The sequence below is a fragment of the Melanaphis sacchari genome, unplaced genomic scaffold, assembly GCF_002803265.2.
Source record: "Melanaphis sacchari strain LSU unplaced genomic scaffold, SCAv2.0 Contig12_pilon_pilon, whole genome shotgun sequence".
In the NCBI taxonomy this organism is placed as follows: Eukaryota; Metazoa; Arthropoda; class Insecta; order Hemiptera; family Aphididae; genus Melanaphis; species Melanaphis sacchari.
Genome location: NW_020270527.1, coordinates 1,889,191 through 1,917,138, shown reverse-complemented (window position 1 = coordinate 1,917,138; position 27,948 = coordinate 1,889,191). Strand labels below are relative to the sequence as shown.

General features: G+C 25.8%; 4 protein-coding genes across 9 annotated transcripts; 2 read left to right on the top strand and 2 right to left on the bottom strand.

Moving 5' to 3' along the window:
* Window positions 1-1,168: 1,168 nt before the first annotated feature.
* Window positions 1,169-6,991, bottom strand: LOC112591111 (very long-chain specific acyl-CoA dehydrogenase, mitochondrial). Its single transcript, XM_025334783.1, has 8 exons — window positions 6,562-6,991; window positions 5,104-5,305; window positions 4,818-5,036; window positions 2,928-3,049; window positions 2,294-2,864; window positions 1,871-2,227; window positions 1,599-1,811; window positions 1,169-1,517 (listed from the first exon to the last, which is right to left on the bottom strand). Exons 1-8 carry the CDS (start codon window positions 6,639-6,641, stop codon window positions 1,380-1,382), a joined length of 1,902 nt encoding a protein of 633 aa, XP_025190568.1. The 5' UTR covers window positions 6,642-6,991; the 3' UTR covers window positions 1,169-1,379.
* Window positions 6,992-8,977: 1,986 nt separating this feature from the next.
* On the top strand, window positions 8,978-11,199 carry LOC112591158 (AMME syndrome candidate gene 1 protein). The gene is made up of 4 exons (XM_025334872.1): window positions 8,978-9,343; window positions 9,593-9,703; window positions 10,244-10,449; window positions 10,564-11,199. Exons 1-4 carry the CDS (start codon window positions 9,117-9,119, stop codon window positions 10,728-10,730), a joined length of 711 nt encoding a protein of 236 aa, XP_025190657.1. The 5' UTR covers window positions 8,978-9,116; the 3' UTR covers window positions 10,731-11,199.
* Window positions 11,200-13,256: 2,057 nt separating this feature from the next.
* Window positions 13,257-14,672, bottom strand: LOC112591172. Of its 2 annotated transcripts, XM_025334892.1 has the most exons (5): window positions 14,585-14,672; window positions 14,325-14,478; window positions 14,094-14,265; window positions 13,908-14,033; window positions 13,257-13,806 (listed from the first exon to the last, which is right to left on the bottom strand). In XM_025334892.1, exons 2-5 carry the CDS (start codon window positions 14,441-14,443, stop codon window positions 13,546-13,548), a joined length of 678 nt encoding a protein of 225 aa, XP_025190677.1. In that variant the 5' UTR covers window positions 14,444-14,478; window positions 14,585-14,672; the 3' UTR covers window positions 13,257-13,545. The 2 variants fall into 2 exon arrangements, with proteins under 2 accessions (XP_025190677.1, XP_025190676.1); XM_025334891.1 differs by having other exon boundaries at window positions 14,325-14,661.
* A 2,794-nt stretch (window positions 14,673-17,466) lies between these two features.
* Window positions 17,467-27,731, top strand: LOC112591170 (disks large 1 tumor suppressor protein-like). 5 transcript variants are annotated; one of them, XR_003114491.1, is made up of 20 exons: window positions 17,473-17,791; window positions 18,006-18,137; window positions 18,333-18,448; window positions 19,211-19,291; window positions 19,359-19,433; window positions 21,321-21,572; window positions 21,648-21,887; window positions 21,992-22,079; window positions 22,148-22,241; window positions 22,311-22,524; window positions 22,600-22,760; window positions 23,420-23,669; window positions 23,732-23,837; window positions 23,968-24,051; window positions 25,508-25,651; window positions 25,717-25,889; window positions 25,993-26,102; window positions 26,184-26,275; window positions 26,343-26,743; window positions 27,475-27,731. XR_003114491.1 is itself a non-coding variant. In XM_025334888.1 (19 exons), the coding sequence occupies exons 1-19, from the start codon at window positions 17,770-17,772 to the stop codon at window positions 26,450-26,452; spliced, it is 2,535 nt and encodes an 844-aa protein (XP_025190673.1). In that variant the 5' UTR covers window positions 17,470-17,769; the 3' UTR covers window positions 26,453-27,134. The 5 variants fall into 5 exon arrangements, 3 of the variants coding, with proteins under 3 accessions (XP_025190674.1, XP_025190673.1, XP_025190672.1); XR_003114492.1 differs by lacking the exon at window positions 27,475-27,731 and having other exon boundaries at window positions 26,343-26,532; window positions 26,622-27,133; XM_025334888.1 differs by lacking the exon at window positions 27,475-27,731 and having other exon boundaries at window positions 17,470-17,791; window positions 18,333-18,439; window positions 26,343-27,134.
* The last annotated feature ends 217 nt before the right edge of the window (window positions 27,732-27,948 follow it).

The following is a 27,948-nucleotide window of genomic DNA, read 5'->3' as shown; positions in this document are numbered from 1 at the left end:
ATACTTTAGATACTAAGGAAATAGTAAGTGTATGATAATAGGTTAAGAAACTATGAAATTTCTAGATTTTGAACTAGAATCAAGTACCTAATATTTACTAGACTGAATATTACATAAATATTTATTTTATGTTCAACCATCGCGATGAACTATTCTTTTTTATAGCATAATACCTCAGAAACTACTTGTTCCAATTTTAATTTAGAAACATAAAGATGCAAAAATTGACCACAATATGCTTAATAAACAGTAAAATAAATTACAGTTATCGTTGCAAAACAACAAAATATAGAAGTTTGCACCTACACAGGAAACTCTTTTGATTTTACAAAAAAAAAAGTGCCTATTTGTTAACATAGTAAACTTTTTTCAAATTCAAAAATAAGAATTTGAATAAATCAAGGAATGCATGCATGCATGGAAAATGTACAGACAAATATTCGTAATAAATCACTCTATACATGTAAATAAAGAAAAATATTTCTAAATAGGGACAACCTAGGCTATAGAATGGAAAAAAATATTTAAGAAATTGGTCTCCATATTAGCTTTAAAATTAAACAAAAAACTGTTGTATAATTAACATATAAAGTGACATGTTGAAGATGGATTATACTTAAATGTAAATTGTAAGTTTTGTAACTAAATTATAAGGTCACGCAAATAACTTAATTTTAAGGTTTTGTTCTAGAACTCTAATAAATTTGAAAAAAATAAATAAACAGTTTAACTGCTGTTTGTTCAATATTTGATTATCAATATTTTCATTAAAATAATCTGCTTCAGACCATGAACTTTAACAAGTTAAATTGTATAAAATAATCATGAGTTAAAATAAACAGATATGATCAGGTGCATACAACAACCAAGAGGTATCATAAAAATCATAACTATAAACTACTTTTATAACACAGTAAATACTACATAAATAAATAAATATGTATATATTTTTTTGTGCTTATAAAATATAATCATAAACAAAATTAATTTTTCAAATCAATAATTTTGAACCAGTCTGACAATATTAATTGATTAAACAAGTTATAATAAACATAATATAAAATACAAAATACTTAACAAAAAAGTAAATCAAATCACATAATTAAATAAACTAAATAAGACAAATAACAATAATTTATAAACAAATATTAAAATTTTGTGAAGTCAGATTTAAGTATTATAAATTATTATTTTAAGTTTTATAAATGAAGACATAGTTTAATATTGATAAAACATATTTATCTAAGCTCAAGTTTAATTCGCTTACATGATTAAAAGATTTAAGGAATATATAAAAATAACCACTTTACCCTAATTATAGCGACTCTATGTTTACATTAATTAATCATTCCAGAATAGAATACTCTATTTTAAACAGTTTACAAATTTAGAGGATTGGGTTGAACTAAACCACCACTTTGACACATTTGTTCAGCAATATTACTCATTTTTGAAAAGTTATCTAAGTTCTTGCCAGTCTTTAGTTGCAATAAATTGCTTGCTACTCTGTCACTGGCCTAAAATAAAAAATAAATTATGTCAAATAAAATATGTATACGCATAATGCATATTATATATAATATATCTAAGAGACATACTTCAGAACAGTAGACTTGGGTCAGAAGTGCTTCGTAATCAGCAGTAGGAAGACCTAAATTGAGTGCTCTTGTTGCACGAGAAAGTACCACAGTCATAGTGTATGTATCAATAGCTGCTTGAGCTAATCTATTTAAAAGGAACTGTTCATCAATAATACCTTTTCCATATTTGATTAACAGTGATTCTACTGCTGGTCCAAAAAGACCTACGCTCTAAAAATAACAATCAAAACCAGTAATATTGATCAAGAAATCTCAAAGCGTTTACTTACTTGACCAGCAAGGCTAGCAGCATTTGATAATTTTGGGTGAACTAAGTGTGATAAAGATGGAGTAGAACTAAATCCTACTGAGGTGAGAGCTCGTTTAGTGACTTCTTCAAGTATTAATCCTAAATTTGCAGTTGGATTTTTGAATGCTTTTTGTAATTCTTTAAGATGACTGCCCGCAAACTGGATACCAGTTAAAGCCACAAATAGCCTTAATATATCATTAGTACCTTCAAATATTCTGAAAATTCTTAAATCACGCATAACTTTTTCCAAGCCTGTACCTTTCATGTAGCCCATTCCACCTAGTATCTGTATAGCTTCATCACATACATACCAGGCAGATTCAGATGCAAAACACTATAGAAAAATTATATCATTTTATTTATCAGTTATATATTTTTAGAATTAAAATTTGGTTTATACCTTAGATATTGCTGCTTCTAAATGATAATCAACAGACCCAGAATCCATGTTTCCAGATATCATATAAGCCATACTCTCTGTCACATAATGCAGCATAGCCATGCGAGCCAGTTTCTCTTGTATGCTTCCAAATGAGTCCAAACGTTTACCAAACTGTATTCTGGTGGTAGCATGTTCTACGGCTTTGGCAGTCACTGATCTCATAGTACCAGATAGAGCAGCAGCCATTCCAAACCGTCCATTGTTTAATATATTCATGGCAACTTTAAAACCTTGGCCGACACCACCCAAAACATTTTCGATTGGCACCTTGACATCTTCATAAGTCACTTCTGCTGTGTTTGAAGCTTTTATACCCATTTTTTTCTCTGGTGGACTATTTGAAACACCACCAAATGCTCGTTCCACAATAAAAGCAGTCACTTTATCAACTGTTTTACCTGTCTTCTCATCTTTTACTGGGGTTTGTGCAAATACAGTCATTATTTCTGCCATTCCTCCGTTACTAATCCATATTTTATTTCCATTCAGAATAAAATGTTTGCCGTCAGGAGATAAGACTGCTCGAGTTCTAAAATTGAAAAACACAAAATAACATATTATTAGAATTCCATAATTCTTTGAGAAAACATACTTGATAGAACCAGCATCACTACCAGATGACGGTTCAGTCAGACAAAATGCAGCAAATTCTTTATTGGATACTCTAGGTAGATATTTAGCTTTTTGTTCAGGTGTTCCAAATAGTAATATTCCCTGTTATAACCAAAAACTATAATTAATTTTTTGAGTAGATAAATATTTACAATGTAATTTATAAGATTAATTTTTTTTTAGAAAATATTATCAACTGGGTTTTGTTTAATAATATTATATTTTATTATTTATCTAAATATGAGATAAGCTCAAAACACAAATTGGTGTGAAAAAAGAGAGTTGTATTTTAAAATGTTCATTAGCTGAATAATTGAATAATTGAAGAACTTAGAATATTAAAATATTACAGTTTAAATTATTTATAATTACGAAGAAGTTTACATAATTTTTTTTTTTTTATGTAATATTTTTTTGCTAGTGCTCAACAAAAGTATCATACAGTTTTAAAGATTGAAAATATAATCATACTAGAAAATTATTTATAAAATGTCATTGAAGTTTATTAATGAAAATAGCAACATAACTGTAGAAAAACAAAAAAACAATATCCATATCAAATTGTCTACACAACTGAAGTCACTAACATATTTTTACTAGGTATACACTACATATACATTTCTAACTCCTAAATAATATTATTAACACTTTCAAATCAAATAGTTTAAAATTCAAAAAGTATTATGATTGTTATGACAAATTTTTGAAATTAAATGAAAGAATTTATAAAGATTTTTTTCTATAATATACTGTAAAAAAACTTATCATGTAGGAAAATATATTTATGCATTACACGATTTTTATTAAAACTACAATTATGTGACAATTTGAAAATGTTGAACTAAAGAATTTATTTAGATTATTTTTTTAGATTCTAAGTCATGCTAATCATGCTATAGAGCAAATAAATGAAAAAAAAAGTTTTTCTATACACACAGCACACTGACATTATTATTATAATATAATATAGAATGTCCAAATTATTTATAAATAAGAAAAAGATTTCCATATTTGTATTAACTTTCATTTTTAATGTGTTTACAACCTACTAATTTAAATTAGTTCACACATTTTTGTCTTTAATCTCCCACTCTTTCAATACAACTAATGACTATTTTTTCTACTTTTATATGCCATCCTTCAAAAAGATAAAAAAAACATGATATTTAATATCACAATTTTTTATCTAAACATAAAATAATAATAAAAATTATTTTATGATTTCCACTTTCAATACAATATTGTAGAACATAACATTTTTATCATATAATGTATTGTCAAATAGCTATGTGTATGTGTATGTTAGTTAATATGAAAAAAATTTGAAAAATTAAAAAAAAAAAACTCAGAATATTCATAGAAATTTTATTTGCCGGCCTCGAACAACTTAATTCTACTACTGGAAGATTATGTAATAAATATGCCCTTCAACTATACCAAATATACAGGATCAGTTAAATATAATATTGGTTATTTGAATAGTTAGTAAATAAAAATATCACAGAGCTCTATTTAATGTAGAAAGATCTGGAAAATGTGAACTGTAAAAACCAAGTCCTGGCCTAAGTTCTAAAGAAAGTGCAAATATACAATATACATGGAATTTGATTGTATAACTAAAATATTACTTAATGTCTACTCCAGTTTATTAAATATTAATGAATACATAAATATTATGCGTATGTTTACATAATATAATATAGTACAGTGTATTTTAACTATTCAAATTGTTTAAAGTTCAAGGTATTTAATAGTTTTTAATGTTTGAGAATAAATCTCAGCATTCCCAGCTATGTCATTAAGCTGATATTATTTTATCATTGATTTATAAACCGTATCAAATATAATGTATGCAGTAGATAATACTTACTTTAAATCCAATGGACTGATGTGCTCCTAAAACAATACCCACAGCTAAATCGTGAGCACCAACAATTTCTACCATTCTAGCATATTGAGTATTGCTGAGACCCAAGCCACCTAAATCTTGAGGAACTTGTAAAGAGAAAGCGCCCATATCCCATAATCCTTCAAGAGTGTTAGGTTCTACTGTTTCTATCTCATCATTCTTGAGTGGGTTATTGACTTCCTTGGAAAAAATTAAATCAATAAATATAAATTATTATAGATTTTTTAAATTGTAATTTGTTTAATACTTTGAAAAATTTTGTCACTGGATCAACTAGACTTGTTAATGTTTCAGTTTGTTCATCATTTAATACATTTGGGTATGGGAAAACTTGTGAAGTTTGTAATTGACCACGAAACAGGTTCATCGTGAAGGATTTTGATTGTTTAACATCTTTTTTCGAATCTGAGGATTTTTCTGCCGAGTGTGAAGCAGTTGTTGACAACAATCTGTTTAAAAATTTTCATTATAAATTAATCAAAAGTAAATATCCAGGTAGGTACTATTTAAAGTTGTTTTCACCCTTTTACAATATTGTTCAATTATTCAATTGTAAATGTGAACAATTATTTTAATAATTAAATAATTAAATAATAACATATAGGTAAAACAATAAGTACCAAACAGATTGTTATTAATTTAAACTGATATTTTTTAAAATAATTTTTTAAATAGTTAACAAAAGGTTACCACATAGGTAGACACTAGGCACCCAGACTTTGATTAAAGTATTTTTTATCAATTATGTTTTATAAGATTGTGATTTTGAAACCGGAATCACATTAACATTGTAGGTAACTATGTTCAACTTTTCATTAAGTAATGAAAATTTCAAAATAATAACTAAGCCATAAGGTACCCAAGTCCTAAATATAAGAAATCTAATTAGATAATACATTTTATACTTCAATGAGTAAAATGTAATTCAGGATAAAATTTATTTTTATTTTTATTAAATTTATAATATTTATGATGAATGTTAAAATATTCAAACACTTTGGTTTGATTAAATAGGTAAATTTATCTAACAACATTATTTTTAGAAATAAAATAATATTTTTAATCAACTTCCTGGTTATGTCAATATTATTTAATTGGCATTGCTCTATTTATATTGAAATTTGATGCATCAAAGCCAAATTAATCATTAAAAATAATTAGATTGAGTACAAAGGACAATGTTGCGTCATTAAATGATATATATATTTGATTTTAATAAACTTCTTAAAAATATTATATTATGTTTAATTTATTATTTAATATTCTAACATTTTTATATTAAAATTAAGCAGTCTAAATATTTGTAAATAATTAGTATACTAGTAGCAACAAATCATAATGCTGCTTTAAATTAATCTCAAATCTATCAAGGTATTAAAATACAAGTTATTTTTCCTTTAATTCATAAAAGTTAAGTAAATTCATTGAGCATAGAGAAAAATAAAATCTTTCATCAATAAAAAGTTGTTTACTATGTAATAAAAAAATTGATAGAATGACAGAAAATTGTGCAAAATGAATTAAATTAAAAATACTTAATAATAAGCACCAATAGTGTCTACCTGTTTATTTACTCAATTCAGATTTTCTATTTTTATTAAGTATTGTTAATTTTCAATATTATAATCCGCACTTTACGGATACAAATTACATTCAGTTGTGCAACAAATGTCAATAAAATTGCACAGTAAAAAAAACGACATACCTTCTAGTTTTCTGAATGGTCCTATATTCTTCTAGTGTTTTTAATTGATTACGGTTTAATTTATTGTATACTTTGAACATTTTTTAATTTTTTAATTATATGATTGAGGAAAAAATTAATAAAAAAAAAAAAGAAAGGTATTTAAGAGCAACCACAATTTAAACGAGAGTGAGCTACAAAAAGGAAATGTCCGTGAGCCGTGACTACTGACTCATAGAAAGTTTCTGACTAACACAGTAACACTTATTACGAATAGCTATTACGCACTGGCCACTGTGCCAACCGCTAAGTTCCGTCACTCTACACGACGATACAGCTATAGTACTTCAAGGCAACAACTACGAATACGGAACAGACTACGCAAGGTCGACTGTTGACGGTAATAAATAAGTAATAACAACAAGGGGCCAAGTCAAATCGCCACAACATAGACGTGAATTATTGTGATAGCCTATATTACAAAACATAGATAAGACTGTATCGATGACTACAGATGTTGATAGTAGGTACTATATATCTATAACCGTATAAAACTATTAAAACTATAAAATACTTGTTTAAACAGCCAACAGGTACCTACTAAAAAAAAAAATAGTTACTACGAATAATGATGACTGATGAGTGATGAGTGCAATTTATTGAAATATTAATCGGTCGAATGCTGACAATGCTGTATAGTACACCACTTTAAAAAACCACGTCTATTGCTATACCTTTAACCTGGGTCCGGGCTCTAGGATGGTGTGGAAATTAACGTTTACACTAAAAATAATTATATAAAACTCATTTTCTTTTAAATCTATAAGATTTTTACTACTGCTACCTCAGTGAGGCAGAGTAGGTGTACATTTTATTTAAAAATGTAATAAAAATTGTCCAGTGATTGATTGATTTTTTTCCAGTTTGTTTTATGAATTAGACTTAAAATAAAAATGAATACTTATAAATACTGTAAATAATTAGGCATCACTATGTGCAATAATAAAGGTATTATAATTATAAAGGTATTAACCTTTTATAAAATGGTTAAGTATTAGACTATTGATATTTTATTTTTTGCAGAATTTGACATTGGTGTGATTATAAGGATGGAATTACAGTTAAAATTAGGTTTTTTAGTAAGTTTGTAATTTTTTATGTATATAGTTAAGTCATTCGACGCTTATCTGTATGTTATTAAGCCATTAAGGTTTTGTTGAAGTGTGAGAAAATTAGAAGGGTTAATATTAAGTTGGTTTGTTATTATCTTTTTACTGTTATTGTTTTTATAAAATCCATTTTAGTTTTGAATTTTTGAAAGTCGGTTACTGTATGAAGAAAGAAGAAGAAGAGATTTAAAATTGTTGTGTTTCATCAGGCATCATTAAGCCAAAAATAAGGACTTCTTTAAAATTAAATTTATTTTTGTCCTAATTATGTTCTGTATATAATATTTTATTTAATATGTACCTATTTAATAGTATCATTACATGTTAATCTTTTTTTAACTCCCGTTCGTATACTAAAAACAGTTTAGATTACAAATTTGTCATAAAATGAAAAACAACAAATTTATGGAATCACATTATGAAATATGAATATCAAAATTATTTGTTTTGTATGACCCTTTTTAAATTAATATAAAATTGATTTTATTGAACATAAATTTACCATGGACCCTTGGTAAATTTGCAATTTATTTTTATGTTCATAATATACCTATTTTAATATAATTATATATTTGGCGCATAAGTGCGTTGTATATAATTCGCTAAATTAAAATATTATTTATTAATTAAAATGATTATTATATGTTTATAATTTATATTATTAAGTTAATAAGCCAACAACCAACTACATTATTAACAAGTGACAACTGACAACGACAAGTGACAAGTGAGACAGTGAGTAGTGAGTAGTGAGTAGTGACAACTAATAAGTAACAAGTAACAAGTAACAACTGTATTGATGACCAACATCTGGGAATTCACGATAAAATTCAGTGCAGCCATTCGTTCGGTATTTATTGTCACAAATTAAGAATAAAAAATAGAAGTTATATTTTTTTAAGGCATGAGCACGATATTTAGAAAATCTAAATTATGACCATATTATATTTAAATCTAATTTGTAGTCGTGAACTGTGTGATAGAAGATAGTTCACCGTTTATGTAATTTTTTTTTTATGGTTAATATAACAATTGTATGGAAACAAAACAACTGGCCAGGGAATGTGATTTTCGATTACTCGATTGTGGCTCATCCATGATAATAATTATGACTCAGTTAGTCAGTCAGCTGTTGTTTCCTTTGTGATAAAATAAACCAAAATTTTGTTTTCCAGTTAATAAATACGTAAATAGTATATTATTGTAGGAAACAAAACATCATATTTTTATTCTTCCTTTGTTCGAAATGTCAAATTTTGTTTATTCCTTATAAAATTTTAATTAAATCCGATGTTAGACAGTTGTTTTTATTAATTATTACGATTAGCGTTTTACTTAAATACTACCGTTGTAGAAATTGTTTTGTGTGGTAGTTGTTTTAATACAATCTCTATCCACACGTCGAAAATGTCGGGTTCTTGTGAAACAAACACCAAGAAACAGAAACTCCATCATCATCATCAGGTGTCGTTAGACGTCAATGGTGGTAGTGGCAGTGCATCGACGGCTCCACTCGATGGTGTTGTTCAAAAGATCACTACTCCAGCAATGGGATATTTTTGTTTTGATACGCTTTATTCCTATCTGAACAGTTTGGAACCGCCCAAGAAACCAGATTTCACAAATGACCCATTGTAAGTTCAATGGGAAAAGGTAATATTAGACCTTATGCAATTATAGGAAAACATTGGGTAACATTTCTGTGCACCTGTGGTAGGTCGTTATAGCTATTAACATTGTCATCTGAGATCATACCCTGTTGTAATAATGATCTGTTACTATCAGTTTTCCTCTTTGATTTTTTTTTTTATTGTTCGTAGTAGGGGCATTGTTCCGAAATTATTATAGTTTTTATATAGGTAATGCGATTGTTTTTGTTACAGTCCTCTGTTTGTAACATGGGAGACCGGAATAGACAAGAAACTCAGGGGGTGCATCGGCACATTCAATTCAATTGCTTTACACAGTGGCTTACGCGAATACGCTATAACAAGGTAAATTTAAACACAATTTAAACATAACATTTTGAAAGATGACTAAATATAATAAGAAAAAAATTTAATTAAATTATTTTTCAAATTTGGTTGTTTGGTAATTTTAAATGGTAATAAAATTATAAAATAATATTAGATGGATTTTATTAGCTATTTATATTTTTAGTATTTAAAATTTATATTTTGCATTCTTGTCCATTAACTTGATTTTTAACCTTTATTTTTTGTTTCATACAATCTAATTAAAAATTAAGTGTAATATTTTAATATTTTTTAAATGTTTAATAGGTATTGAATAATTAGTAATAAAGAAAACAAATGTAATATATCAATATGAACTTATAAAATATTGACAGATTTCAATATTTTTTTTCATTATGAAAGTATATATCTACAGTTAAATCGTAGATACAATTGTAATCTAATTTTTTATAAACTGATAGTTATTGAATTTTTCCTTTGCTTACATTGTATTTGTAGGTTGGTTACATAGTTGCTTATGAACAAATAACAATTGATTTTATTGTATATTTTTAACAGTGCACTGAGAGATTCACGGTTCAAGCCAATCTCAAGCGACGAATTGAACCGATTACATGTAACCATATCGATATTGTTACACTTCGAGGAAGGCAAAGATTACAACGATTGGGAAATCGGCGTTCACGGTATACGCATTGAGTTTCAAAACGAACGTGGGATGAGGCGAACTGCTACTTATTTACCAGAAGTGGCTGAAGAACAAGGTAAAACGAATAATAGTTGTGCATAATCTTACTATTAATTCTAATATTTTTATTTGTTAATTTTAATACTTTATATTTTCCTATAAAATTACAAAAAAAATTAATTTTTTACAGGCTGGGACAAAATACAAACCATTGATTCACTCTTGCGTAAAGGAGGTTATCGAGGACATGTAACACCCGAGACTCGTCGTTCTTTAAAATTGACTAGATACCAAAGTGAAACTGTATCAGTCAGTTTCCAAGATTATATGAATCATATGCAAACTCAACGTTGCTAGCACCATCTTTGGGGCCAAAAAGACACAGTGGCCCCTCAAATACCAACACTGCCAATTTTTAAAAACCCAAACATGTATTTGACTCATTCACATCCCTTTTCGCAATCAATGTATTTCCAACTACAAACATCACTAATTTATTATAATTATCCAATATAATATAAAATCAGATGACCAATAAAAAAAATTATAAGTTTTATAAAAATTCCGCAATTGTTGTGATTTTAAGGTAAAAGATATTATTTTAATTTCCATTTTTGATGGTTTTATGTAATAAGTCAATAAATTTAAATTTCTTATGATTTTAAAATTAATTGTTATTTCCATTTTATTTTAAACTATGTAACAGATAATACAATTTCTTAAGAGAATGTCATTGTTAGGTTAGGTCCCCGTTTGTTTTTTTTTCCTCTAACCCATATGGAATATAACATATTTGTGTTCAGCAGAACTAATCTTTAATATTAGAGTAAATTATATTAAATATTATCAATCTAATAAACATAATATTATTAATATTTTTGCTAAAATATTTCTGTATTTTATGAGTGTATATTTTAAAAATTCATATTTTACAAAAAAATTGAAATAATGTAAAAAGTGAGCATACAGACTTAGATATTCTTAATTTTAAATTTAATAATAAGTCATTTCACTCAATTAAAGCTAATAAGATTGCTTCTGCTGGACACAAATTTGTTATCATGTGCGGATCAATGAAAGAAAACAAACAGTGCTCCGACATCTTAATAATTATTTAGGTATACACATTAATTAATATCTTTCCTTAACTTAGTGAGTTAATGAAATTATTCCATCATTACTACATTTTTAAAACTTTCAAATTTTATAATTTATGATTTAAAATTTAAAAAGTCATTAATGTTATTAGAATTTATCTATTATTTTTAAGTTTAATATATAAAAAGTCTACTTTTTCATAATAATGCTTTAATAAATAAGTAAAAAAAAAAAATCAAAGAGCTTTTTTAATTTGTATTTGATTTTAAGTTATTTGAATATTAAACTTAAAAAATATATTATAATTATTAATTAATAATTAATATGTATAAGCAATTTTTTTCATTAATTTAATTTATATTATTAATTTATCTTGGTTGTATTAAAAACAGAATATATCAATTTTTAATGATATTGTTTTATGAAGAATAATAGTTTTATTTTTTAAAACGTTGTAAAACCTATTATGTGTTCACTAATTTCAAAGTAAGCTTGTTTATAAAAACATGATTTTAATTTTTTGTCAAACAATTTTTCTGGTTGGCATTTGATTAAATTATATACTTTTAATCTATTAAATATCAATTGTCTATGTACATTACATTAAAAAGGTACTTCAGAAGCTAAACTGTGTGTAGAAATGTGGCTTTACTAAGTGGCAACAGAAGTTTCACTTGGTTGGGACAACAATCCAACTGGTCATGGTCTAACTGCCGCCTAACTAAAATAGGTCACTTACGACTATAAGTTGATTATTATTAATTTGACATTAGTAATAACATATTGTATTATTTTATACAAATTATATTATTTTGCTAAATATATTCCAATTTAAATTATTGATTTATTTAATTTATAAGTAGGTATACATATATTAGTGTCAGTGTATACAATATCTAGATATTTACTATCTTATGATATTATAAGACATACAATTATTATATGCAGGAATATATTTAGAAACTATCAATTTATACAATTTATACAATTATGCTTGATACCTATGTTTAATTATTTCTTTGTATAGAAGTAGGACCTTATTAATATTATTGTTTCCTATTAAAATTATAGGGCCAATATTTAAATAATTATTCAAAGTATTTGAGTACAGTTTCATTAATTCAAAATATATGATTTAACTGTTGGTATTTACTAAAATGGTTATGTGTGCTGCTTATTATTGGGAAAGGTTTAACTACGATGGTAAATTAGTATTTACTTACATAACTAACAAGTATTAAAAATGTATATAGATTAATGAAGTTTGTTGATATAGTGGAGTGAACTATTGATTAACCACCTAACATTAAGATTTAACTTTTAAGAAAAAATCATAAATTTTTAGTAAAACATTAAGATCACTCATCATTAAATTAAGTTAAATATTTTACTAAATTCATTATTTATGGTATTTAAAATATAATTACTTTCCACAAGAGAAATAACAAATTAAAATTTTTCTGAGTTTTTCATCTCATCTTAAATTTTTGACACCAGCCATGTCACTAAATGCTAACTTTGATATTCTTGCCAAAGTACAGATTCATTCTTTAGAGAGCAGCCAGAGTATGGAGTAAAAGAAAGTAACCAATTATGCAGACTTTACTTGTTGAGTGATTAAATAAACATTTAGTCATTTAGATCATATAACTAATATATAATCTAATCAGTAACTGACTACTTTTATATGTAAATGCCCACTTTCAATATAATATAATATATTCTATAAACAATATATTAGTATATATTGATTACACAATAATAAACAATTAACCCACATAAATATGAAAACTAACCATAACATTATTATATTACATTAAAGGACATAAAACACTGTTTTATAAGCTAAAATATTCTACTTATTTTAAAATTCTAATTATATTCTGTACAGCGAGAAAAGACCCCAGGGTCCAAACAAAATTAATTCTTATGCAAATTCCCAAACAAAATCCTACCATAATGAAACCAGTCTCAATAGGAGAGTGTAGAATAGGAATACGCATAATCAGCATGCTTTATCGCAGGACAGAATACAGTAGTTACACTTAAATTACTCTAACAGTAACATAATGGATCATTGTTTGTTATCAATTTGTTTACTTTGACGTAATGCTTCTATTTCTTCATTTTGTTGTTGTAACATTTTAATCCTTAAAAATTCAAAATTATCCATTTGATAACGACTTATCATATAACTTAATAATGCATGACCAATAACAAATGCTGTAAGTCTATTATAGAGTGGACGACTTAATTTTGTTACATGTAGAGCAAATTCTTTTATCATCTCAGGTCCTTTGGATTTCAAATAAAATGTGTCCATTTTGTGGGCAAACTGAAAGTATATGATAAGTTATGGTGGAATATTTATAACAATGAAAATTAAAAATTTTAGTGAAATGTTAAAGTGACTGTTCAAGTGCAATGAATATTTACCATATAAGTTCCACCAATTGTGCCCATCAATGGATAAACAATTCCTGTGCCCAATTGTATAAACATTGATTGTGTACTAATGCAAATGGGACAATCTTCTTGCAAAATGATTGATTTAGTAGTCATCTATAAAATATAATGATTTAATTGTTGTCTTTGTAATGTTGTATATTCATATATACATACTGAGGTTTGATACAATTGATCAAAAATCGATGGGATAAGAACAATTGGTAAGAACAAAGTAAAACGTCCATAATTTCTAAGTTGTAGTTTTTTGCGGTAGAAATTTAAAATCACCGAACTTGACAGTACAACAGCCGATGATAGAATTGGATTACCGTGTTTCAACGCCCATCTAAAACCAATAAGATTGTGCTCAATAAAAGATATTCATGCAATGTGATCGTCACTGACAATTCCATAGTGTTTGGCCATTTGTGTATCAGGTCGGTCATGTACTCTAGGACCTCGTCTCTTGTGAGACGTATGGCCCCTTTAGGGATTTCTTCTGGTTTCCCTTTTTCGATGAACATAACGTTTTGACAATGCACAAAGTACGGACTTCGGACTGTAGGCAAAAAGCGAAATAAATTACTATCGACTATAAATTATAATTAATGTACTTTGTGGCAGACAAAGGACAAAACTATACAAAATCAAAAATAAAGACTAACAGTAAAAATTTTAAAATTAAACAGATTGCCTGTCGGTCGTACACGTCCAGACACCGGTATACTGTCTTCTTGTCGAACGCTAGGCACGCGACTCATATACCAAAGTTTAGATAACGTCGTTATCACCATATTGTATTATCTGTGAGGACCACTACTTTTTGTTCCACAATCTATTTATGCTACTAGCTAATACTTCTAATATATTTATTTTTTTGTTCTAAGATATTTTATTCAATTTATTGTTTAATAATTTAATATCTATTATTCTTTTGTTACGCTAATAGAAACAAAAATTGATTTTGTCGAATTGACATTTTCAATTTTCATAATGTTTAGATATATTTAAAAATAGGTTTAAATTAAATGACTGCCTGTCACTTGTAAATACCACGAACGCATTCACATATCAAAACAATTTACTTTAGGTAAATCGTAAGACGTAAATGTGTATTGAGATTGACTCAAAAGTGATAAAATAATACATTTTATAGTTAAAAACTATTTAAATAATTTAATACTAATAGTATATTAAATGCAATGTTTTGGAAAAAAATAATTTGACCTGCTGTATTAGTGTGTTACCATTTACTAATAGTAAAATAAATTACTACAATACTACTTATGATAGCAACACAAATCCTAAAATAATGAAATAGGTACCTAATAAAGTAATAAAGACTGACAGACCGTCCTTGCTCACAATCGTTTTTCGTATACATTGATTTATTATTAAATTTTAATTTGATACATTTATAACTTGTAAGGACAAGTTCAAAACAATATACCTAACTAACATTAAAAACATAAATACTTATGTTTAATTAACATAATATTACGATTACAATATCATAATAAGAGAAGGAACTACCTACTTCATTAATAACATGACATTTTGGTTGAAATTCTTTCTACTTATTTCTATTTTTAAAATTATTTATTTGATTTAATTTTTTAGAAAAGTGCTCTAATATTTAAGAATATTTAAAAATATATCAAAGCATGTTAATTGAATAATTATTACTAATAGTTAATACTCAGTATTGAATCTGAGACAGGTTTGAAACTACTAATATTGGAGGCCCTTTAAAAACATTGCTATTTTCTTATTTAATACATTAAAAATACATTTTTTGGTATTTTATAATTCATTTTTAATAATTAAAAAAAAAAAAAAAAAAACACTTCGATGAAATAGCCAGTATGTACATTGCTTAAATAATATCATACCTTATATGTTTTTTTAAATCAATTTAAAATTATATAGTTATAACTATATAGGTGACTGTATGTAAAGCCTAATTCATATAATAGTTTGAAAATAAATGATTGCGAATAATTTCTTAAAATAGGTACTTTTTATTATTATTATTTATTAGACTGATCTCTTTAAAAAGTTATACATTTCAGACGCAAATCTGAAGTACCTACTACACTACCACCTATACCCCCAAAAACTCTAGTGTTGTTTATACTAAACTAATTACTAATTAAAATTAATTACGTTATCAAACTAAAAGTATATATATCAGCTGGTAAAAAGAGGCTTAGGCTCAGAACTTATCACTTTAAATAACCAGTATTAACATTTTTGAATGTATGATTTCATACGATCATACTTCAACAAGTTGATAATATTTTATTTGAAATATTATCCATTAGTAAAACAACTTAATTAATAATTATAAAATATTACATTTACATATTTAAATCAATGCAAATGCACGATTGGTTGTTAACTTGTAAACTAAAGTCGATCACTGCTGAAAGTGTAAAAGTGTAAACATCTAAAACATTTGTTTGAAATGTTACGAATTTGAACTTTGAAATAAAATATTCCTTTTAATTACTGATGTTGAGATTCTCAACACTATTTTGTTGTATTTATTTTTTGAACTTTTTATATAAATTCGTATCCAAGACCCAAGTACTTGAAGTTAATTAAATTGCTATTTGCTTGGAAGGTGTAATTTCACGCTACCAGGTCAAATATATCTACTGATTTTTATTTTTAAACTTATGATCAATCATCATATTATAATATATAATTTATATATATATATATGTTATTGTTCATTATAAAGTTTTATTTATTTTATGTATTATAAATTATAATATTTATGTTTTATCTTGGTGAAATTCAAAACTCATAGAACAAATTGAATTAACTACTTTGATCAAGTTATTCGTTCTTTATAATTACCTCAGTTCCAGAAAGCTGGGAAACTATACTAAATTGTTTATATAAATATACATATAGTGTATGTACTACTCGACTTTCAATATTATTTTTTCGAATCGTAGTATTGCCGTGGCGTTGTTTTTCACAGTTATACTAATGTCGATGTCACAAAATTTAAAATTAATTAGATTATTTATTATTTTATTATTTTTTATAATGTATTTTTAATTTTGTGATGTATTTACACTAGGTACACTACACGTCGTCGTCGTCTGTGGTAGATTTCACGGGCGATAGTGATGACAAGGAAACGTGTGGCGAGGGCGACATGTATCAATTGTGTATTTTTAAACACTGTCTATTTTAAGAAACCAGCATCCGCCACACTCCTGACCTTGAACAATTTTCCGCAAACAAACATTAAGGATTTAGGATATGAATTAAAAATTATAAGGGTTTCGTACTCTAGTTAGTCGTTGGGAATCCGGATTACAGTCGAGTGAAGACCATTGACCCATTTCCGGCACATGAGTACCTATAATACTATAAAAATATAAAGTATAATTAATGCTTATAAGTTATAATATTTCAATTTTATATTATTATTTCCATCATCATCGCATCTTTATTGTCATATCCAGATGATCAGCTAGTCCGATGTTACGACGTCAAGAACTCAAAAAAAAAAAAAAACAGTTATAAAACCAAGTAGCTATACAACTGCTTTAACGTTACCCTCGCCAACATGACCCACTAACGTTGCACAGCTGACGCGATTGATTTTTCCGCGACGTCTCGCGCTTAACGTTAGTGCGTCGCCATCATCGAGTCCTCTTGGTTTGTATGTGCGTGCGTGTGCGTCCTTCATTCATTTAGGGTTATCGGCCATCGCCGTTGACGCCTCGTAAAACGCTACTATTCAAAGGACTAAACAAAAACCTATTCCACAGTACGACATAACAATAACATACAATTACACTTAAGAGTCAAGGCTTTTACCACAAAAATGCCAGTCTGTAAACAAGACGGTAAGTATCGACAATGTCATTAATGTTCGTAAAAAATAAAAATCAACTGTTTACGTTTTTATATTGTGCTATTTTTTATTGGTGTTGTGAAATATAACAATAATAATATAATAATATGTACTATATATATTACTATAAAATCATTGTTTGATGATTTTTTTATTGTTAAGTCCCGTTTTATTTTATTAACATATTATCTTTTTTTTCATTACAGAAACCCTTAGGGCTTTAGCCCTTCTGGAAGACTATCATGCCAAACTCTCCACTGTACCCAATAATGATCTACAAGTCGTTATGAAGATTGTGATCAGCGTCTTTAAGTCTAGGCTTTTTCAGGCTCTTGTTGGTAATTCATTTTTATAATATTGGTCTCAGATCAACTACCATTAATTTTTAGCTATTAAATTAAATTAAAACATTAGCCAAAGACTTAAATTAACAAAACTGATAAATATATTAATGGATGTGATAAGTGGGATAACATTACATGGCACTGCATGCAATAATAATCCTCTTACTCTTATTGTTTTTATTAACTTAGATATACAAGAATTTTATGAATTGGCACTTCAAGATGAAAGTCATTCTGTAACAGATGAAGATATATCAATTGCACAAAAATATATATTGGATCAATTTGATGCTAAAGTTGGTTTGGTAATTACAACTTACTATTTTAGTTTATAATAGCAAAATGAGTGTATTCAGTTTTATTCTTAGAAATATATTCATTAGTTTATAAATAAGTGACTAGCGTATGTATTTGCATCTATAGAAAATGCTGTCAAAGATAATGGTAGATTTTTAATCTTAAGTAGTTTACATAGGTTAAAAGTGTTTATTAAGCGATACAGTAAAATTGATCCTTAAAAAAAATAAACTTTTTGCATATACTTATAACTTATAACTTATAATTATTCAACATTTTCAAAATTACAATCAATAAATTATTTAGTATTAAAATGTAATTTTGGTTACTGCGTGGTTAACATTTTTCATTACTTATTGCAAATACAAGCTTATTTATGCAGTGTAAACCTTCAACAAACTTAAATAAATAAAATTAAAAATCCTTATTATATCAAGTATTATAATTGTTAATAATCTTTTTTATTTATTTATTTTAATTTTAAATAAATATATATTTACAATCTGTAGTATAATAAAAGAATAAGTAAATTTGATAATTTTTTTTTGTACAAGATTTGAAGGCTTGAGCGTCCATTGTCACTACTTAAATCTGTTTTTTATTTTATTTATTTATTTAGTGAAGTAAATCACGATTCCAATTGCATTAATTTTTAATCTATATTTAAAACATTATTTAGATATTTTGTATAAAATTTAAAATAACATGTTTATATACCTTGCTAAAATATGTTATCAATTATTCTGATTATTAAATATGTCTCTTAACAGAATGATCTTAATTTTCAACCCTTGGAAACTGAATGTCAACGCGATTATAAAAAGAAAGAATTTGTGGATATAAGTTGTCAAGTATGCACATAAATAAATAAATAAAAATATTTTGTGTCTGTTAATATATTTATATTTTGTTGTTTAGATTAATGGGCTGAGTGGACATACTGGAAATCAGTCTTGTGGCGATGCTACTGAACAAGAATCTAATCTTGAAACTGTAAGTGTATCCTAATATAATTAAATAATTGTTAATTATGGAAAATTTAATAAATTGTAAAATAAATCAACTGAGATGAAATCACTGAAAGTAAATTTTAAAAAAATAATAATAATCTTTAAAACAGTAGACTTAAAACATTTGTTTTTAATTCTAGAAACTTAAATGTTAAAAGATTGTACATAATACACATATTATAATAAGATAAATAATTGTTAGAAAAACTTTATATTTAATACAGTATTATAATATAGATAAACATACTTAAGGATTTTGACAGAGTAAATCTTAATTAATTATTATAACTTGAATTATTTAAGTTTTATGATATTTCATAGTTTTACTTGTTTTTAACTGGCTGAATTAAAAATATATATAAGGCCTATTCTGGATTCTATAATTATAGTAAATAAAGTAAATTTAATGATTTAGGCATCTTTTTTTAATTAAAAATTTTCTTTTTAACTCCATATTTATTTTATTGCTAATTAGATATTCAACTTAAATAAATTTACTTCTAAAAATTCGTATGTTGATTATGCATTAAAATTGTTATTTTTTACTAAAATTGAATATCCAAGTTTGGCGTGGTCTCTATGTCTCTTAAAAATTCAAAATTAATTTTTATTTTTATTATGTAATGCAGTGTTTCCCAAATTCTTGTTTGAGCTGGCCCAGTAATTAATATTTTTTTACTTTATGACCTACCAAAAGGTTTTACATTTATCATTGTGCAAAAAAAATAAAAATAAAACACATTTGAATGTCCACATATAATTTTATTATACAATTGAAGCATTAATTTGTAAAAACAATGTAATAATTAGTTGATATATTAGTTGACTTCTATCAGTGAGAAGTATGAAGTTGTTTATTTTTAACTTGTAACTCCAAGTTTGCTGGAAAGAACGTTAATTTTTTTTAAAGTAAGTTCAATTCCAACTGATTTTTGTATTTATTCTTCAGGAACATGAGTGTTGAAAATTCTGTTTCACACTTATGAGTATAGGTCATGACATAAGGTATGAGAAACTTTATCGCTTGTTCTGCTAAAACTGGGTACTCTTGATAAGAAGATAACCAAAAATTTATTAATGTCCATTCTCCCTTAAATCTGTCTAAGTGAGTTTATAGATTTATAGATGAGGTTTTTTATAAAGTCTAGTTGATAATCTCAATAATTATTTATTTATGTTGTAAATTCTTTGTAAACATTTTTACTAATAAGTTCAAATTATCAAACAAAATGATACATAAAAAAATTTAATGTGAGAATTTTATTTATTCTGTGATCTGGTATTATATTTTCATGGTCCAGTAGTAGGTCGCGACCCACTATTTGGGACATGCTAATGTAATGTAATGTTTGAAGAACCTCCATTCTAGTTATGATGTTGTTTATTGTTATTTTGCTTTTGTTTAAGAGATGCAGACTATTATCTTTACATTTTTACATTGGTTATTAAATAATTTTTTAGACTATTTTGAATTAATCATCTTATTTTTTAAAAATGCTAGAAATAAAGGTTTATTTTATTTACTGTATATTTCTTAAAAATATATGTGTTTATCTCTCCTATATTTGATGTCTACGATTAATACTTTGAATATATTTTTTTTTTTATTGATAGCTCTTTAAATTAACAAAGATATTTTAATGTTTATGTATTGATATTTATATTTGTGATTGGTCTAAATAGTTTTCTGATGTCAATTATCTGTTAATTGCAATTTTTATTTTATTTCGTGTAAATAGGAATTTATTTTACCATGATAAAGGACATTATTATTATTATTATTTTTATTATTAATATAATATTGATTACCTAAGATATATTTAATGACTTTAATATGTCTATATAAAATAATTTTCTAATAATTATTTAGGATGATGAAACTGAATATTGGGAATATGATAAAATAACAGTTGAAAGGGGCTCTGGTGGCCTAGGCTTCAGCATTGCTGGTGGTGTGGATTCAGAATCATTAGTTCTTGTGACTCGAGTTAGTCCAGATATTGGTGCAACTGGTCTTCGTGCTAATGATATTATTTTAAAAGTGAATGATCAGTCGTTGGAACATGTACCTCATAGTTTTGCTGTAGCTGCTCTTAAAAATGCTGGAGATGTTGTTACACTGGTATGTTTTGTTTTTAAATTAACAATTGATTACATATTTATTTAATATTAATTTTTAAACTTTATAAACAATTAGCATGTAAAACGACGTAAAAAGGATGCATTTGTTGAACCAGAAAAATCATATACAGTTACAGAGATTGAATTAGAAAAAGAGGATGGTGGTTTTGGTTTTACAATAGCTGGAGGTGTTGGTAATGTTCATTTACCTGGAGATAGTGGAGTATATGTTACAAAGATCTTAGAAGGTGGTGCAGCTCATAAAGACAGTCGTATGGAAGTAGGTGATAAATTGATTGCTGTTAAAAATACGCTGGTAAGTATTAACATTAACTTTGATGAATGGTATTAATTAAACATTTTTGGTTTACAAAAATCAGTAATTTTTAAATAACTATTTGATATTCTTATATTACATAGAATGGTGATGTAGACTTAGAAAATGTAACTCATGAAGAAGCAGTTGCTGCTCTTAAAGAAACTGGTGATAAAGTAACACTTGTCATTGGTATGTACATTTATTTTTTAAAATAATATATACTTTTGTGTTCATACTTTTATTACTACAACTTTTAGTGAAAGAGTCTCTTAGCATGCGTTATATAAAACCAAAAACACCAATTAAATCCAGCATTTCATCAAAATCGAGCAGTGAAAATTTATCATTAATGTATGTTTAATTATTATTTGAACATTTTATTTTTGCATAAATAATTTATAAAAATGTACAATTTTTCAGGCTTGAAAAAGTAGCCACTATTCGAAGGTCTGATGAAGGGTTAGGATTTAACATTATTGGTGGGGAAGATAAGGAAGGTATTTTTATTTCTTATGTGGCACCTGGTAGCCCAGCTGATCAAAATGGGATTTTAGAACCAGGTGATCGTATTTTAAGTGTTAATGCAATTGACATGCAAAATGCCACACATGATGATGCCGCTATAGCTTTAAAAGTAATATTATTTTTTCTTTGATACAATTTTAATAATTAGTATAATATAGTTTTTAAAATTAAAATTAATCTCTAGGGCGATGGTCCAATTGTTACTATTGTAGCTCAACAACGACCTGTAGAATATCATAGGCTCCAAATTAAATTAGCAGACATTAAAGAACAAATAATGAAAAAAGCTATTGTATCTTCAAGCACATTACCAAGACCTTCACAAAAATTACAGTTATTTGTCAGGTATTTAGTTTCAAAATATAGTTATAATATTAATTTAATGTAGTTTTCTGTTATGGGTATATTCATGTTTATTACTGAAACAGTTTCATAAGAAATTTATAGACATTTAATTCATATCCCGCTACTACTACAGTTACATTCATATTTTAAATTATAATATGATTATATACATAAAATGCCAATAATGCAGAACCTACTGTCTCTATTTTTATATACTTTTATAATTATAAAAAATAACCTCAGCCATAACCAGGAAACACCTGTGTATTCTTCCACTAAATCAACCATATGTATGTCTATTGTGTTTAAATATATTTATGCTTAAAGGGACCACCAAAATTATTTCCTATATTGAATAGAATATGATTTTTTATAAACATAATATACTGCATTTCTAATCAAGTATTATAGTCATTTCATACCTGTTAAAGTTTAATATTTAAGTTAGGATTTAAATGCATATACTTTATGACAACCATGGATTTTCATCAGATGGTCATCAGTCACCATTAAACACTGAATGATGACTAATTAGGTATTTAATTTGTTAGGCCATTATCAGTCAAAAATATGCTATGTAACATTACAAATTATATATTGTAATAAGAAATAAGCTTTTACAACTATAGCCATTTAACCTATATAAAATTAAATATCAGGGCTTTGTTTGATTATGATCCAAACCGGGATGATGGCCTACCAAGTCGTGGTATATCATTTACATATGGTAGTATACTACACATACTTAATGCTAATGATGATGAATGGTGGCAAGCTAAGAAGTTAGTTCCAGCTGGTGAAGAGGATCGTATTGGTATTGTACCTTCAAAAAAACGTTGGGAACGAAAACAAAAGTCAAGGGATCGTACAGTTAAATTTCAAGGTCATGTTCCAGTTCTTATTGATAAAGTAAACACTTTTTACTATGATCTGATGTTCTATCCAAGCTACAATGAATTAATTTTATTTAGACTTCTACTCTGGAAAAGAAAAAGAAAAATTTTGCTTTAAGTCGAATGTTTCCATTCATGCGTAGTAAAGCAGATCGTTTAGAATGTACTGGAACAGACCAAGATCGTAAGTATTATTTTTTTTCCACCTAGTATCTTATTTAAAAATGGTTTAAGATGATTCCCCATTGAAACTGGTTGAATTATTCTTCTCTCTTCCTTTTATACACATTGTACAGTAAACATTGGGTTTACAGATTATATGCTTTGTTACACTCATGAAGATCCAACATCTGAAGGTATTAATTTAAGCAGCATAAGCATAATTGAACTACTTGTTGGTAAGAGATATTTCACTAGGAATATACATCCTTTCTTTCCTTTCATAACCATTTATTTATTATTTTCCATTTAACAGCATGAAATATATTTTATAATTTAATAATTTTCTTTTACTATGCTTTTTAAAACTAATAGTGCCCATCTATTTGCATGATAACGGCAGTTAGCATGTATTCAACATTTTCCTACACATTAATCACAACAATTAATCAATTTTAGTGACCTTATTTTTATTAACATTAATTTTTTTCCCATTTGTATTATAATATGTAGACTTTTATTTAGGTTTACATTTTATATTCATTATTTAAATACAATACAATTATACGTGTAATAAATTGTTAAAATTCCTTAAATCAAATGTGTTACTAGTCATTTTATAAAATTTCTAACCTCAACTTGAATATTGCATCATGCTGTCATTAAGTAAAAAATGCCTTAGAAATATCTCAATGTATTAAAAAAAAAATAGTTTTTTTATAGACATTTTTGTAGGTTATTAATATTCTGTTAATTAATTTGATAGAATATAATTAAAATTAAATAAATTTGTATTATTTTAAATTTAAAGTAGTATTCAGCAATATTTATGACGTATATAACATTTATTCTCTTATTTTTAGAATATTTTATTTTATTAGTAATTTTTTTATTGAATTGTATTCTTTTTTAGGTATCATATATAGTTTATTTCACTTAAATAATAATACAGAATATTTCAACTGGATAGCCTTTGATTGAAATTAAAATTTTTGAGGAGGACACAGACCATTTTTAAAATTTTTAACTAAATTAAAATAGGTCAATTTTTTTCAATCAACTTTAATGAATAAACTTTTTTTCTAACTCAAAATTTAAATGACTTATAACATTTTAACAGTTAAAAGCCTTGGCCATAATTTCAATAAAAAATCTTAAACTGCTGAGACCCCTTAAATTTAAAGTTAATTTTGTGATCTCAATATATTTTCATTCAGTAGTCATATATTTTGTAATAGTTTTGTCCTCCTCAAACTTTTAACTGTAAGATAGTTTTTACAAAATGTATTTTAATTATTAAGAATAATAAAATGTGACAAAATAAATGCAGTTTTGTTAAAACCCTTGTAAATCAACTGAAAAAAACTAAATCATCAAAGTTGCTTGAAAAAATTGAATTATTTAAATTTTGTAAAAATAACACATTGCCATTAAAAAAAAAAAGTACTAATTTTATTTATTGAGTATGCTACACCAAAAGAAGTAACATTTTGAAAATTGATCATGAATTTATATTTTAATATTATTTATCTTTCTAAAATATTCTTATTTCAATGTAAGATAATCTGACTGAAATAAACTGAGTTAATTTTTAAGTGAAACTCTGTATACAACATAATTTGTTTTTTATTTACATTTAAAAAAATGAATATTTTATTTGAAAGATATTAATTGAATATTATGTATGTATTTTAGAAGAACCAACTTTACCATATGAATCTGTTGTTAAGAAAACATTAAGCTATAGTCGCCCTGTCATTGTAGTTGGAATTTACAAAGACAAAATAAACGATCATCTTATATCAGAATATCCAGAAGAGTTTGGATCATGTGTACCTCGTAATAATTTATAAATTACTTGTTATTAATTATACATATTATAAAACGTTTTTAACATCATATAGACACATCAAGAGAAATTCGGCCTGGGGAAGTTGATGGTGTCCATTATCATTTTATTAAATCACGTGAACAAATGGAACGTGATATTAAAGAACATTTATTTATTGAAGCTGGTCAGTTTAATGATAATTTATACGGAACATCTCTAGCTTCAGTCCAAGAAGTTGCTGAACAAGTATGATTAATATTGTACACCATAATATGTAGTATATCAATATAGTTTAAAATATTGTGTAATTAATTATTCTAATTTTATTGTTTCCTTTAAATGTTCATAGAATAAACATTGCATTCTTGATGTAAGCTCCAATGCTATTAAACGTCTGCAAGCAGCTGACCTATATCCTATTACTATATTTATTAAAGCATCTTCTCTTGATTTTATAATGTAAGTATTTAGGTATTTCATTTTTTAACTTCAAAAATATAAATTATGTTAACTGTTTTTTTATATTTTTAAATCGTTTAGGAAAATCAGTGATAAAATGACTGAAGACCGTGCAAAGAAAATTTACGATCAAGAAATGAAAGTTGAACAAGATTATTATGAATATTTAACAGGTAAACAGATATAAATAACATTCAGATATGTATTTCCTTCATTGAATATGTTTTAATATATTTACAGCTATAATAAAAGGTGATTCGTTTGAAGACATTTTTGAAAAAGTAAAAAATGTTATCGATGAACATTCAGGACCTGATGTGTGGTTACCAAATAAAGATCTAACTATCTGAAATTAACATACTAGAAAGTAGTAATTATTGTAATTGAAAAGAAAAATGCATAAGTATCTTATTACTTAAGATGCATTTAGGTATAGATTTTCAAAATTTGATTATTTATACTATACTATAGTCTGCAAAATAATAATAATAATAATAATAATACAGGTAACATTTACAGGTTCTTTTAACCACACACGCACAAAAAAAATGAAAACATTATTTCAATCCTACCATATACACTTAACTGTTTATTAATTCTACAACTAAGGAACAAATATTTACTTGCAGTATTAAGATAGAGTAGGTAGTAAAAATAATTATTATACATTTTAATACCAGTGGAATTTTGGTTAAAACTAATTTGAATAATTAATTTTAACAAAAATGGCTTTAGTTCTTTGTTCTAAGCAGTTCATTATAATAATTATCTTCCACTTATTTATTATAATGTAATGTATAGTTCTAAAAAATTATTTTATTTTGGCCACATTAAAAATAATTTTATGTATTATTTTTAAACCTCTGAAAACTAAAATCTTCATAATAATGTGGTTACCAATAACTATTACAGTGGTTGGTCAGTACAAAGTTTATTGGTTTGAAAATTATTAAACTAAATTTTATAGTATAGAAAAAAATAATTGTTTAAAAAAAAAAATGTTTAAGTAAATTTCAGGTTTAGAAGAAATAAGCAAAAACATTAATGATTTAACAATTGTTGTAAAGGATATGTATTTTGTAGATTTTGAGCAGGTTTTGCCTTCAAAGAAATTTTGGAAAACAACAAATTATGATGAAAAAATGTAAACTTATATTAGTTTTGATTATTTTTATGTATAAACAGAACTCTAACTAGAACTGTTTTTATGATTCATCATAGACTTTAAATTAAAATATATTCATACTAGTGAACTTTTGTAAGTCATTTTTTCTATCTACTAAATGAACATTCATTGCTTGTATTTATATATTTAAAACATATATATCAAATTTATTCTAATTTTTAATTTAATTTGTTATTCCAACTCTAGTTTTGGAGCGACTACATAAGTGATGTTTGATGATACCAAATTATTTAAGTACAATTAATGTGACTCACTGATTCTTAATTTGAGAATAAATCATAGATAAATTAATTTTATTTAAATACCACTATAAGTAAGTGTTCTTTTGTAAAAATTAACAATTGTCAATAACTTCCCAGGGCCTTTAGACATGTGTTATAATAAAAAAGTTAATTTTAATATTCTAAATTCTAAAGTGCGTCACCTTCCTAAATAATTTTAAACTGATTAATAATTTATCTGGTTTTTTAATATAACTTAATATTAACTTATATAACTTATAATATAGATTCATTTCATTGTTGTGTTTGTTTTTCAAAAACCAATAATAATAGTTTCTTTTAATTGTATTAATTTGATTTCTGATCATTAAAATAAGACAATATTAAAAAAAAATTATAACTTCTTACTGATTAACACTTATCAGAAATTAAATTTATT

Bases quoted from the DNA above. Each gene is read 5' to 3' on its own strand.
- LOC112591170 (XM_025334887.1), top strand. From the start codon at position 17,770: ATGCCAGTCTGTAAACAAGACG. The intron at 21,888-21,991 runs GTAAGTATTAAC...TATATTACATAG, and splicing joins TTGCTGTTAAAAATACGCTG to AATGGTGATGTAGACTTAGA. The intron at 26,276-26,342 runs GTAAACAGATAT...ATATATTTACAG, and splicing joins TTATTATGAATATTTAACAG to CTATAATAAAAGGTGATTCG.
- LOC112591172 (XM_025334892.1), bottom strand. From the start codon at position 14,443: ATGTTCATCGAAAAAGGGAAACCAGAAGAAATCCCTAAAGGGGCCATA. The intron at 14,266-14,324 runs GTCAGTGACGAT...TATTGGTTTTAG, and splicing joins TGGCCAAACACTATGGAATT to ATGGGCGTTGAAACACGGTA. The intron at 13,807-13,907 runs GTAAATATTCAT...ATATACTTTCAG, and splicing joins CAATTGGTGGAACTTATATG to TTTGCCCACAAAATGGACAC.
- LOC112591158 (XM_025334872.1), top strand. From the start codon at position 9,117: ATGTCGGGTTCTTGTGAAACAAACACCAAGAAACAGAAACTCCATCAT. The intron at 9,344-9,592 runs GTAAGTTCAATG...TTTTTGTTACAG, and splicing joins GATTTCACAAATGACCCATT to TCCTCTGTTTGTAACATGGG. The intron at 10,450-10,563 runs GTAAAACGAATA...AATTTTTTACAG, and splicing joins AGAAGTGGCTGAAGAACAAG to GCTGGGACAAAATACAAACC.
- LOC112591111 (XM_025334783.1), bottom strand. From the start codon at position 6,641: ATGTTCAAAGTATACAATAAATTAAACCGTAATCAATTAAAAACACTA. The intron at 5,037-5,103 runs GTATTAAACAAA...ATTTTTTCCAAG, and splicing joins CAGTGACAAAATTTTTCAAA to GAAGTCAATAACCCACTCAA. The intron at 3,050-4,817 runs GTAAGTATTATC...TGGTTATAACAG, and splicing joins ATCAGTCCATTGGATTTAAA to GGAATATTACTATTTGGAAC.